This window comes from Neodiprion virginianus, chromosome 5 (assembly GCF_021901495.1).
Source record: "Neodiprion virginianus isolate iyNeoVirg1 chromosome 5, iyNeoVirg1.1, whole genome shotgun sequence".
Taxonomy (NCBI): domain Eukaryota; kingdom Metazoa; phylum Arthropoda; class Insecta; order Hymenoptera; family Diprionidae; genus Neodiprion; species Neodiprion virginianus.
Genome location: NC_060881.1, coordinates 29,294,012 through 29,308,797, shown reverse-complemented (window position 1 = coordinate 29,308,797; position 14,786 = coordinate 29,294,012). Strand labels below are relative to the sequence as shown.

General features: G+C 43.9%; 1 protein-coding gene across 2 annotated transcripts in view; it reads right to left on the bottom strand.

Annotated features, from left to right (window-relative positions):
- Nucleotides 1-9,896: 9,896 nt before the first annotated feature.
- LOC124306191 (S phase cyclin A-associated protein in the endoplasmic reticulum) overlaps nt 9,897-14,786 on the bottom strand; it is a 39,244-nt gene continuing 34,354 nt past the window's right edge. For both annotated transcript variants that reach the window (XM_046766525.1, XM_046766527.1), the window contains exons 14-15: nt 13,841-14,014; nt 9,897-13,602 (exon numbers count right to left, since the gene is read on the bottom strand). In XM_046766525.1, coding sequence (XP_046622481.1) covers nt 13,519-13,602; nt 13,841-14,014 — 258 coding nt within the window. In that variant the 3' untranslated portion in view covers nt 9,897-13,518. The remainder of the gene's footprint in view (nt 13,603-13,840; nt 14,015-14,786) is intronic.

Sequence of the window (14,786 nt, the reverse complement as noted above, 5' to 3'; positions counted from 1 at the left end):
GAAAGTTTGCTCAAAATCGAATGGAAATCGACAAAGTGCACATTCGCCGTTGGATGTTGTTCCAGATGACGGTTAATCTCGGTAAAACAGCTGCGGAAGCAAAAAGACAAATTGTTTTTGCATATGGCGAATCTGCCGTCAGTGAAAGTACCCACGTGTCCATGGACAATATTATCAAAGAGAATAACCGTTATTGTATATTGAAAGGAAAAAAGACTTTATTAAAAAAAAAAAAAAAAATGTTTGGAAGATGTTATCACAACCGGAGACATTCTGCTCCCAAATTCTCATCTGCTTTTTAGTAAGATAAATTTATCGCACGCCTTACGCTTTTTGCAAGCGAGATGATTTCGGGGAGCGAACCTGAATTCGCGTGCCAAGAGGCCGTGTCACGCATGGTGATCATCACGAGTGGGCGTCCGGATTTTTCCACCCCTTGTAGAGCAGGCTCGTAGTTGACTTTTTGATTGAAGCTCTCACGAGGAAAACGAGGGACAAACTGCAGTATTCGGGACTCGTTAAAGCGGGAGGAAATCTCGAACCCAATAATTCTCCCGGTACCGGTTAGCACGGGAAGACAATACACGTCTGCTTTGCGGACACACCCGCAATAGTACAGCGACGGTGGAAGACTCGAGTGACTCAACAGCTTCCGTCCGTCCATCCGTCCGTCTGTCTCTGTTTCCGGTTCGCGGGGGCGAGTTTACGGTGGTGTGCAATGCACATAAGCCGTTGCGTCGCCACCGCGCAACACAATGGACGATGCCGAGGGACCAGATGATGAGGGAATCCATCCTGAGACCCCCGTGATCATGGTTAGATACGAGGCGCGTATGTTTGTTCAAAAATTCGGCACGCCGTGGTCGGTAAGCGTGGAAGAACGACGAGTGAGTCTCATCGGTCATGCGTTGGAATCGATCCGGATTCCCCGGTTTTGAGGAGTAGATAGACAAACGCCTCTCTCATGTTTTCATAGTGTGTCTAAAGGTGCGCGCAGGTTCACGGTGAAGGATATTTTCATATTCTTCGACCCAGGAACAGGGCTTCAGGCTAACCGTAGCGATCGGTCAACCTCCTCGGCTTGTGAGTTAAGTCTTTACTTTGACGAATGGTCAAATTAGCAGTCGCTTCAGCCAACGATGCAAGATAGGGAGATGTAGATCCCAGATAGATTAGACTCTAAGAGTCCACCTTGGGAGCAAACGGTGCAGGTGAACGAGTGCCACGGTCAACCGGAGTCCGTCGGCGTGACGTGGCAGATACGAGGTGTCGATATGGGATTATGCCGTCTCCGCTCACCTTCTAGGAATTTTCGTTTTCGAGGACGAGCCGCACCGAATGGCGACAAAACGGAAAACTTCAACGGTCTTCGAGTCGGGGACCAATCGCTGTCCTCTCCCGGGGATCTCGTGAAGACGGGAAGACGGGAAGACTTTGCTCACGTATGATAAATTTCCATAGGAATTGTCAGAAGCCTGATACACCGTGCGCCGCGCGTTTGCTCAGCAAAGTGCACCGTCAGCCATAATCAGCGTCGAAGGAACTCGATTAACCGATGCAAACACTTGCCTGCGGGGGTTCCCCCGATCCGATCGGAGAAGTTACACGTATGCATTCCCCGGGTGTAACAGTGCCGAGCCTTACAGCGTAACATCGCAGTAACATCGCACGGATCTCCATGCGGGCCGAGGTGGTGTAATGAATCTGATTTGGGCGTCTCGCTGGAAATGCGCAACGAGGCTTGACAGAATAAACCCTCCCCTTCGGCCCCGTCGCTATCATTATTATTCCGAAGTATACATACGTAATGTAATAATCGGCCTCCACGGTCGGCCATATGGTGCTGGCTCGACTGGCCAGACTCGGAGAGGTGCTCGGCACCGAGTCCGACACCCCATCATCCCTCTCCCCCCCTCTCTCTCTCTCTCTCTTTCTCGCTGTGTATACATGTGCACCGCTCCTCCAACCCTGCAACGTCACCCAGTCACTCCCTCCTTTCCCCGTATCCCGGGGAGTAGCGAGGGTATCCTGATTAAATCAGCATTACACTGGCTGACAACTCCCTCCCGCATCCCTTAACGGTGTGCGTTCCGTGTTTTATACTCGGTTGTACGATACGCGTGTGTGGGCAGCGGTGCCGACAATGACACCAAATGTCGGTGCCGATCCATTGTGGCCTCCAGAGCTTTAATCATGATGCTCGAGGCTCTGCAACGCCGGGATCATTCCGGGGACACAAGTGGGGCACAGGTGCCCGATGCCTTCGTGAAACGTCCTCTGCTTCGCCCCTTCGTCGAGGACCCTCGACCCCTTCTCGCCCGTGAGGCAATGATCGCCGAACATGTTGCACTTTGCGTTCAATTGGGCAATTCGGCAATTGCGCGAGATCGTTCGATTGGACGCTTTTTATTCTCCAACGTGCAGGGTGGACGTGACACGTCGGAGGCAGGCACCAAGCGAGGTAGCTCGATCCTTCGTCGCTGCAGATGTGCACCTTTGATGCGGTTTCGTTCACCGGTTTCCTCCCCGGGAAGACGCAAACGAAATTGAGTTAATTCCGGTACTCAGCGTCAATTAGCCAATTTCCTTTGTCGCCAACGCTGTCTTCAACCCTTTCGATCCTTCCTTGGTTCCCCACTCGCCTACGGCTGATGGGTTTTACTTCGGACGGAATATCGGATGATGGGCTTGCCGAAATCGACACTCGGAGTCGATGCTTTTTACTTCCAGTACCTACTTCGTACCATTTCGAATTTTGTTTACAAGTTGGACGCGTGTGCGTTTCGCGGTATCACTTTCGCTTACCAACACGCCGATTCGGCTCTGATGCTGTATAGGCTTATACTTGTGAGGGAGAGAGTGTGAGGTACATACGGCGAATGGACTTGCGGCGGATACACGCGCGCCGTGGGGAACACGGACGCGAAACTCCTGGTGAAAACGAGGCCCGCCACCCCCGCGCTAAAAGCATATCTATGTCGCGATGCGAGGACGAGGGCGACTAGTGGCGGAAGGGGGCTGAGGGGTCCTCAGAGGCCCCCACCTCGCTCTCCTCTCCCTTCATACCTCCTTCCTCTATATATAATATACGGATGTATGTTTCGTCGATAGCGGACCGCCGCAGCCTCACTACGTGGTATCATCTATACTTAAAAACGAAATAACGCAAATTTGGAGTTTTCTCTGTCAAGTTGACCGACTGTTTTGAAATAAATCATTATATACTTCAAGTCAAGTGTACACTTAGGGACAACGAATCTGAGACGGCTAATTTTTTTACACTAGACAGTTATGTTGGCAATACAGAGAAACCTACAGCACCATACTCGGCCGAGCGCGAAACAAACTCAATCTCAATACACATAACATAATCCATGACCGTCGAATCTGACCTTAGAATACGTCTCAATTTAACAAGTCATTGTTCCCGCGGTATTCTAAGGTTAGATTCGACGATCATGGGTTATGTTGTTTATTGAAATTGAGTTTGTTTCGCGCTCGGTCGACTGTAGCGCTGCAGGTTTCTGTGTTGCCAACATAACTGTCTAGTGTAAAAAAATGAACCGTCTCAGATTCGTTGTCCCCAAGTGTACATAATTGATAACCGGTCAAGTCGTTTGAATTCAATAAAGTTTGAAGACAGGCATAAATTGCATTACGGAATGGTCAAACCCTTAGTAAAAAAAAAAAAAAAAACAATACGTAAGGTTTCGTGCGTGGAGTTTTACGTTGTGAGCAGCTATTGTCTCCTCGTTTTGGAACAACCTGTAGTTTTGCTTTAGAGTGGATATATATGATTTGTGCGTAATTGGTAGGCATGTTGTGTATATGCGGTTTATTAATGTACACAAAACTATTTGCACGGCTTGTAATACGTACAGGGCAAGCTTACCTACCCCGCCCTGAAATGCAACCGTCTCTGGGGAGCATATCACTCGGTGGGTCTTTCTCTCTTGCTCACTGTTTGCCATCAATGATTGCGGTTAATTACAACACTGTCCGTCTGTTTGTGTGTCAATCCTATCGTCAATCCTAACGACCTCTCGAGGGAATATTCTCTTGGTTTATAAATGAAATCGCTAGTCTGGAGGTTTTCTCAACGTCCTCTGATTGCGAGTCGGAGTTTTTTTTTGTCTTTTTCACCACGCGAAGGACCTTTGTTGCTGTAGGTTATAAATTCAAACCGTTCCGTTCAATAATTCCGATTAGGCACCGGCCTCTGATCATCCGATCGAAAATGAGGGCTTCAGCAGGTCCCGTTTCGAGATCGTTGGCAAAAAATAATAACAGTAGAAAGTCAGGGGGTCTGTAGGGGACGACGATGATGGTCCGGACAGATGTGCTGGCTGCTGTAGTGCCTGTAGACTATTTTATTTCATGGCTCGCGCCCCTTATGTCACACAAACTCTCTCTCTCTCTCTCTTTCTCTCTACTAGGCGCGTTCGAATGATGTTGCTTTTGTCGGGGCTTGTATGCCGTTCGCGCAGATAGACTAAAAGCGAATTGGAGAAAGGAAGACAGAGTGAGTGTGTGTGTGAGAGAGAGAGAGAGAGAGAGAGAGAGAGAGAGAGAGAGAGAGAGAGAGAGAGAGAGAGAGAGAGAGAGAGAGAGAGCGAGAAGGGATGGCCAGGGGGGGGGGAGGGAAGAGGGCAACAGGCATCGATGCAGATCGGGGCCCTGCAATGTGGACACAGTCAAGGTCCGCTGACCCTGTGACTGATTGTCTCTCTCTCCAGGGGCTCCTCTTTAGGGGTGTCATCATCGCGCGCTTCGCATACAGACCCCGGTGATCTCGTTTCACCGTCATGAATTAGAGCAGGGGTAAGTTTTCATCGAGACTTTGGGATAAGTCGAGGAAATGAGAAAGAATTGGAAGAAAAAAAGATTCGGGAATTTTCCCATCAAGTCTGATGAGCATTGTGCGGAGGCGCGCAGGAAGAGACGAAATTCAAAATCGTCCCCGACGTGCCGGGATATTGATTGGGCTGGATGAATGGTGTGTTCCGAGGAGCGAACAGCTCACTTCCGATTTACAGTCCGCGAACCAGGAGGGTTGCGGGTGTCGCGCCCGCGACTTTAGAGAGCGCCTGGCCGGATGCGAATTGGAAGGACCGGTTAATGCCAGGATATATTAGGGCTGGAAATAGAGGAGGAAGGGGGCTGACTGACTGACTGACTGACTGACTGTCATGAATTAACACGGGGTGACTCTGCCGGGGAGTGGAGGAGGGTCCCCATTGTCCCCGATGATTGTGCATAAGAGTATAAACTCTGGATAGGAAAAAATTGCGAGGTAAAATATTCATTTCCGCTATACGGTTCATCGGCTCGGAAGAAATACTTCGGGGACCCTTTAAGACCTCTGCTGCTCGAATCCTTCTAATGGTCTAAAACAACGGAACGGATAACTCGATCCGTGCAAACGGAGCGACCGGTTAACCGATGACCCGTCGCAGCCATCGACGAACGACCGGAAGCTTTTATTGCCCTATCGGCGAGCTACGAGAAATTCCTGACCCTTCGAGATCCACGGAGATAAAAGGCTGGTGAAAATTCGCGAAAAATAGCCGGGGGAAACAAGTTTGGAGAAAATTACAGGCGAGTCGAGTAGCCGACAGTTTGAGCATCGCATCGAACTACGTAACGTGAAACGCGGCATGGCCTATCGAAGGTGGAAGTAATCTGGAGGAAGAATGGTGCGGGGCGTTTCTGGTGCTGCAATGTTTTGTGTGCGGACGGTTGACCCATTGTCTCTGGGGTTTAATTTTTGGCCCCTGCACTGTACTCTGCGTTGGGTGCCTCCCACGGCATTGGGAGTCGCGTTATGGGCGCGCATTCGAGTCTCGGCGACAATGCTGGCACGGCATGCCTTGCCGTCCTCCTCTTCTTCTCCCCAGAAAGCGAAGGTTCGCACAATGCGACAGCAATCAGCGTAGTCGCGCCCCTCAACCAGCGGGACAAAAATTTTTTCTTCTCTTCTATTTCTTCTTCATTCACTCACTCGCTCTCCCTCTCTCTCTCTCACTCCGGAGTGCTATACACTATACTACACATGGATTTTTGCCCCGAGTATTCTCTCTCTTCCCTTTCGAACCGGCAGAGTGAAGCAGCGTGTTCCGAAAACCTTCAATCCACGCTGAAGAACACTGCCGGCATACCCTGGGAGACGATGGTATTCCCTTCACTTTTCTACAACCATGAAACACTAAGAGATTGCTCTAAAGGATGATCATCGACTGAGTGAATGGGCAGGGAGTGTACCGAGCCATTCAAGATCCGTAGCCTCCTTCCATTAAGGGGGTGCGCTTCCAGAGGTCCAAATTTCAGCAGTGCTCGCACATCGGGAAAAGCATCTTGTGCAGATACGTTTATAATGCGACGAGAGTAAGCTCGGTGGAGAAGATTCACGATGAACTCTCATCATCAGCAACTAGTTGAGAGGTTGCGATGATCTTCCGAACACCGACGTCCCGAATGTCGAATTGCAAAAGCCTTGAACAATTGCCTCTCGTTCACTTCGGTGGGTGCTTTTCTGCGACATCGATGTGACTTCGAAGTTAAACCTCATTGTCAACCGCCAGTTTCACTAGCCTTTGCTCTCGGCCGTTTCGACCAGGGTCCCAAGGGAACCGGGGCTAATTACTGCCGGCAGAAGAAGCCTGCAGGGTCCAAGGTTCGCAGGCCTGGTCAGCAGTCCAGGTGAGCCGGACGAGAGTCTTCGGCCAGTTTGTTTTTCCATGTTGAAACTCCGACGTATGTACACACGTCGATGGTACACCGGGGCTGGTACGGGGCATGACCGAATCCCGTGGGAATATCGGGACACCGACTCCGCGGTCCGGAGAGACTTGACGCGGGGTCAGAGCGCGTGCGCCCGCGCTTCAGGAGTTGGGTTACACGTTGCTTCGCCATCGGGAGGATAGGAAGAGCTTTGGGAGGAGCGGGAGCATCTGCAGCGGTGCCTGCGGAAGGAACATTCGCCGTAACGGCGTCCTTCCACCCTCCGTTCGAGGGTGTGCGCGTGCATCCACGACACCCACGTTACACTCTCCACATCTTCGTCTCTGCATCCATCCTGCCCATCCGTCCGTCCCTCTCTACTTTGCACTGTTTGTCTGCCGGCGGCTGCCCGGGACGGCTTGGTTACATGGAGGAGGGACCCCACTGCAAACAAGAGATCGGGTTTCCCTGATGCTTTTCGAACGCCAGCTCCCGCCTAGCTGCCGCCAGGAAAGGGTGCCGTTACGTCGCGACCGTCGCCGATTTTACGCGGCCGGATATACGGACCTACCTTTCCGCGGAGGACTGGATATAGATGGAAAACATTTACACACGACATACGATACTCTCCCAGTTTCACTACGCACTTCGGTTTCTTCTTCGAAATTATCTCGTATTTACACCCCTTCGTTCGATCTTCGATATTACAGCGCGGAGAAAAAACACAAAAAGAAGAATCCGAATCTTGTGATCGAGTAAGGCATAGATTTCTCTTTTTTCTTCGAAAATGGGAAAGTGAAACAACGCCTTGGGGTCGGCGATTTTCACAGCCAGCCAGCCAGTCTGCGACTGCTGCAGCAGGGCGTCCGCGAACCATCGCATCGTTATCCATGGTACAAGGGTGTCGATCGATGCTCATCCGCGTAAAAGGGTGGGCGGACGGGCGTGCGGACCTCGACGAATGGACGGATGGAGTTGTAATAAGCGTAATGGATATAGCACCCCTAACCTAACCACCCACGCCATCCGGTGCCGGCAAGCGAGGACCGTCGCGTCGTTTTACCTTGTCATCGAAGCTTTACGTTCGCCGCAAAGGGGTTCGAGGTAGACCGTATACGTACTGCGGTGAAATTCCTTGTATTATTACCGCGCGTTGACAAGCCGAATCGGAGAAAAAGTTCCTTTCGCCGTATCGGAAATAAGAATTACGATTAAACGCATGCAGCAAGGGTTGTAGGTATATATAAACCGTATTTTATCCTGGGTATCCCTACCCTGTGTTCCGCCTATGCGCAGATTGGATTTGATTTTTGGATGTAAGCTTTTGAAAAATAACATTGATGGTTGTAGCGAATTGTTACGTAAGTTTTGTTTCGCTGTTTCAAATTCAGCCATTGCGACGTAACAATTTTTATTTCTATCCAAATTACAATCTTGATTCTCGCTCTCCTATTTGCGGACTTTCTTTGTTGCGTAATTGTAATGCTGATTGGGTGGACATGTATAATTCCACTTTGCCTTCTTTGCCTCGTCAGTCTTGTGTAATTAGTGATTGCAAATTTACCATTCTGTTGGTTTATTACTTTTAATTTTCTTCACCATGTATTACCATGTAAAACGTTTTTGTTATTCCTTTTTGTTCTAACGTAAAAGGGTGCTTTACCCGTTGAGCAATAAATAAATAAATAAATAAACCGAGTGCATTTCTCAGATCGTAGCACAGCTGCGGCATTCCATGCAAACTCGACCTGCCGCCAACCCTCGAACTTCACCGATTTTGCTTGAACTTTAATATAGTATTTCGGGGGGCGAAAAAGTAACCCCTGAATTATTTTATATTTTTATTTTTTCTCATTTTCGCATTAATTTATAGCCCAACATCCGTCAGACGGATGAAAAAAATCAGTCGCACAAAAATTCTTCGCGATGACGTGAAATGGAAGGAAATATTTTTTGCCGATTTTTTTGGCGACTCGATGAATTTATTTTTTTTATATATATTTTTTTTCGCACAACAGTTTAAAATACCGATTTTCACGGTGTTTTCACAAAATACCGTCACAAATTCCTTGTGAAAATACGGAACTTCTGAGACCGTGGCAAATATGGAGAGATCTGTGGTTCAGAAGTTGGGTCAAACGTGCCCGAACAAATTCGAGTTAGAAACGAAGCGACCGAAGATCGAATTTCAAGAAATCATAATTACCGTGCGACCGTAGTTTTTGTTATTCTAAATTAGAATGTCGAAATTGAATAGAACGTGACTAGTAAACTTATGGCGCAAGGACTGTAAGGAAAGAAAGACGGATAGATAGATAGAAAGAAAGAAAGAAAGAAAGCAGGAAGAAAGCAAGTAGGAACGAGTGGATTTAGGGAGAAAAAAGTAGAGAAAGAAGGAAGAGAGCGCGCGGAGTAGGCAGCGACGCATAATATATTATGCAGCGGCGTTAAGTGGTCTTTGAGAAGACCACGTCGAGCATCGGGAGGGATGGGGAGGCAAGTCGGGTTAGCCAAGGGTTCTCCCTGATCGTCGGCGTCGACGTATGCGACATACGACGAGAGTATAAGTATAAAGTGACGGGGGGCTGGAGAGAGAGAGGGAGAGGAGGCGCTACGAAGTGGTGCAGAGGAAGAAGGCGACGCGGCGCTAAGTGCGCTCATAGATTACGCGACGAAAAGTATATTGTAACACATAGGCGCGTGCGTATCTACGTATATACGCGCGGAGTTTACTGCAGGGCGTAGGTAGAGCTAAAACCGCTTTAGAAAAGAAGGAGAGAGGGAGAGAGGGAGAGAGAGAGAGAGAGAGAGAAGAAACATACATCACAGGATACACGGTGCGGGATTCACGTAGTTAAACTTCTTCGTCCCTTTCGCAGTTCGTTGCACTCGTACGTGCGTCCACCAGGCTTGATTGCGGATTAGTAAATTAAAAAAAAAGAATAAAAAAGTAAAAAGAAATAAACAACGTATACCTGGTAGATCGCCGATCAAACCATTTCACTTCGGCGTCTCACTTTTTTTTTTTTTTTTTTTTTTACAGATTATTCTGCGATTCGATTATATTTTTAAGCAATGAACTTTTATGAATTGATGTATTCAAGAGGAGGACGTATCGGGTCTTTTGAATGATAAGGTTCGGAGGACATAATATTGCGAATATGCGGGTTTAGTTACTTTAATTTATTTAAGAATTTATTTAAATTACCGAACAATTATTGCACAGCTGTTTCACTTGGGTAACACATGCGCGTATTTATTATAGAGTATATAAGTGTTACTGTATCGTTATACGCCATTCTCGAAAGAATTAAACAGGAAACAAAGTAGAAGAATATAACAACGAGTAAACAAAAGGAATACTAATAATCATGATAATTTAAATTAAATCGACGATCGCGGTTCGGAATAATGATGATTTTTTTTTTACTCCTCAACGCGTAATACAGAGATGGTATGTAATTCAAGAAAGCGCTTTGATGTGAGGGGAGGAAATCTGCAAATGGGAAGAAACTTGAACAAATTATAAGACCGACAATTATGCAGACAATGAGCAGAATTAAGGTGAACTGTAACTTTTGGGACCGATCCTATCACCGACATCGCGCACGTAAATGTACATGCATACTCGATGTAGATAGTATATGTAATTTCGGTAAAACGCGTAGCTTCGAAGTCATGAACGTGTAACTACACAAGTTATACATATTTCGGTACCTCGGAATTTTACGACGCTATTCCATCGCGTCAATTGCACGACATTTCGATTTTAATCGTGAACTGCGGAAGGTTGGAAACGCCAGAGTAAAATAGAAAAAAAAAAAAAAAAAAACATGTCACCGCTGTGTAGATCGAAACAAAATATACCTCGCGACGAAAGAAATGTGAGAAAAGTTATCTTTAAATACAACAATGAGAATAACGACATAAAAAAATAATTTGAAAAATCAAAACAAAATAAAAATACTCTGTGCAATATGTGAAAACAACAATTATTCAGACTATAAATATTACACGGACAACGTGTCTGTCCTTATCTTTCTGAATCGTATGCGAAAAGTAAGAAATAATCAAATAAATATACATGTTTTCATATCAAGTTATACATTATACACATAGATAGAGCTACGTATAATAAATGTGTGTGTGTGTGTGTATACGTATATGTATATGTATATATAGATATATTTATGAATAATAATATATTATATGTGTAGAAAAATAACAAGTTGGAAATATTTAGTTACAATGATAGTGTTATTATCACGATCCGTGCTGTATAGAGTGAATTCCTACCGATTTCATTATCCATCGTCTGTTAAAATTTAATACGCACGCGTTATAATCTGAGAACAACTGTTTGTCAGGGTCGCCAACTGTCTCTGGCCTAAAAAGATTTGACAGTTGTCGTTGGCAGTTGTGCTTAATTCACAACTGTATAAATTTTTGAGGTTAGATATAGTTGGTTGCCCTGGGAAACAGCCGCTCTCGGATTGTAGCGCATGCGCGTTAAATTTTAGCGGACAATGGAACGCCTAGTCGTTAAAAATTCACTATGTACATATATTTTACACCGCTGCACGTAGACCGATTTATACATCCGTTGACAATCGAATTATATGTATTTAACGTAGGTACGATTTCGTTGAACAAAAACTATGCAACTATTAGGTATTAATGTGTATTACCGTATATCTATTCTATGCAATAATTATGTTCCGGGCGTTTTAATGCTAATGATGCTGCTGCTGTTGTGGATGGAAAAATCTGACGAGTCAATTAGCGAATAATCGACAGGCTTGATTAAATAACACCAATAATTACCTAGCGTCAAATAATTTACACAATATATTAATATCACGATTGCCGTAACAATTGCATTTTAATTATACTTCAATCTTATATCATTTTAATAAAACGGCCGAGTGAGTCCGCTATGATTCTCACCCGCGGCCCTTTCCTAAACGCGTTTTCTTTACATTCGATAAATAGACGAATAAAGAGGTAAAAAAAAAAAAAAACCGATCAAAACGTAATATAATTAATAAAGAGAACACTAGCTTATAGTTAATTAATAATAGGTAAACAGTAAACACATTATAACACGTTTAGTGTTGTACATACATGCAATATTAAGTATGGTAGGTAATACTTTTGAACACTTACGAGACACTTGCAGCTCGGTGAAAGTTCCACGGATCAATAGAAAAAGCAGGCATTAACGGTTATTGAAAGAAAGATACACGAGTATTTTACAGAGCTTGTATCAAAAAGTTGCTGACAAAGCTGGTATTAAATTTTATTACTTAGGAATTGTTTCTTTCTAGATCATACTTTTTTTTTTTTCTTTTTCTCTACCTACCCACGTTCATTTACCGTATTCTCTTCTAGTTGTTAAATTTCTTTCGGTTTTGTTAACCACGTGGACCGATCACTTCACTTCCGCGTCCGCGAACTTTCATCTTAATTTCCTATCTCCTTAAGTATAAGGTGTATATGTATAGATAAAAAAACATCAAAAGGCCTGCTCAAAAGACACAGCTTTACTTATGTATTAACTATGACTACAGTCTATCTTCGCACGTGTGTATATAACGTGTGTTGGTTATTAATATTACTGTTACTTCAGAGCGGTTGTAGAACGAGAACGAAAACTCAGAAAGAATTACGCGTATTTGAGATTAGACGCGACGGAATGTACCAAATTTTTTATCCGCCACGTTAGTCTTTATTTATTGTTTAAATACATTTTTTTAATTTTACTTTGTATATATATATATATATATAAATATAAAACGTAGAAGAGGTTTCGATGCATTCAAGTTTATTCGGTCGGGAAGGAATTTTTGGTTTATATATTTTTTTTAAATATCCGCGAAATAATATCTGACTATTGTTGTTTGTTATTCATTAAAAAACCGTTGAAGATATCAAAGTTTACAATTTATTGATTTGTCAATTATCAAGCCATCAGATTCATTTCGTTGCACGAATCGAGGGAATTGGAAACAAAAACCGGATATGAACGAAACTTCTGAAATAAAAATCTATATCCATAGTAGTCTGTCAAATTTATAAACATTCAATCGCATTTCACCTGCGATGTTTAAATTTCTCTGATACGATTTTGAAGGTAACTACAACCACCCTGCGAGTAGACTGTAATGTATATAAATACAAGATTTAGCGATCTGGCACATACGGAAAACGAAAGATTGGAAAGAACAAAAAAAAAAAAAGATTATAATAATAATAACGAGAAGAATAAAAATAGTATAGCTGTAAACGAAATTTTCTGCCTGCAATCACGTAAACGTGGAGGAACAAAATAAAACAAACGATAATATAATAATATAAAACGATAATATAACCGAAAATCTAATAAGCGGAACGAAGTAATCTCGGAAAAAATTAATTAAGTCTCCATGTATATACAAACGCGTATATCGTATAATATAGAAACACTACATATGTATATTTAAATAGATAAGTATAATTAATGGTGTGTGTAAATTGTAATGACTTTTAGGAGTGTATATAGTAGTTGTTGGCGGTTGATGATCACGACATATCAGTTCCGTTTGAATGCAAAACTAATATACAACGGTAATAATAATAATAACAAAAATAATAACGGTACGAGAAAAAGAAAATTACAACGGTTCAAAAACGTGAGCGTTGGAAGGAAATGAAAAAGACGGAAAACAAAAACGAAATTTAAGCGAAACAAATTGGTGAGAAGTAAGAAATAAAATAAAATAAATCGAAATTATCAATCACAGCTTATATAAGGATCGTTCATTCGACGTGTTCATTTCGCATCAACAAACGGACCAGAGGATTTTGCTTCCCTTCATCGGAGTTGCGGTATTCTTCAAGTAGCTGTTGGTAAGTTGATGATAAAAGAAAAAAAAAAAAAAGATTGAACCAAGGCAAAAGAACAGACATCGTTAATTAATAATAATTAATATGGTAGAAATTTGTTTGGTTTCTTTTTCAAAACATGATAATCTATAATCCTGTTGCAGAAGTTTCGATAATCTGGTACTCGAAGTCTAACGATGTGGATGCATTGTCGGAAAGAGATTGAAATAATTGCGAGTATAATATAATGTATTACCTGGTAGGACAACTCGCATGACAAAACGGCCGTTGCTTCTGGATTGCGTTGGGTAGCTGCCAGTAATGTTGGTAACGTGAACGATGATAATCGTGGATCCCCGTAGAACGGAAATGGCAGGGAGCAGAGCTGCTGCAGAACACTGGACCCGGCAGCACCGGACTGAAGTACAGTCTGCGAGATGGTGTGACGAAAACAAAAGAAACAAAGACAAATAAATGAGACAAAGAAGACACAGAAGAGTAGAATAAGTCCCACGGGCATGGAGACAAAAATCGTGCATCAAGACACAGTGAGAAAAAGTTTATTTCATTTGTCGTAGTCGGTACGATAATAACGGTTTGAATATATTGTTGGAATTACAAGAAAATGTCATCTCTTTGCCTAAAATTAGTTTAACGAATTATTTTCAGTTAAATAGTACCTTGACATAGATTTATTGCTGCACGAAAATCAAATTATCCCAATGGTAACAAGAAAATGCAGTAACGAACAGATACTAGTTTTCATTTCGCGACCAAGAGATGTGATATTTTTTGACTGTAGTAAAAAATATGAAAATTTAGTCAAAGATTGCGTAGTAACCATAAATGGAAGTTAATATCTCTTGGCGGCAAATCGTCGCGACGAGGAACGGGGAGACTCTGCTCAGCATGACGGTTCGGTGGAATATTAATTAGAAGAATAGTTAGAGAAGAACCTATTTCACAAGACGTGGGAACGCATGGAACACACGTACCGTTCTCCCTCCTCATCATCGTCGTCAGGTGTTACGGAAACTGCGGAAAAAAGACGACAACCGGGCGAAACTTCCTTGTACCTGTGCACCAGTTTGAGTCGAAAAGAAAGAAGTGAAAAAGGAATAACATTGACAAACTGACTCGCAGGCACGCACCTGCAACTTGTCTTGACTTTGCGAGGTGCATGCAGGTGAGGACGAGAAGCC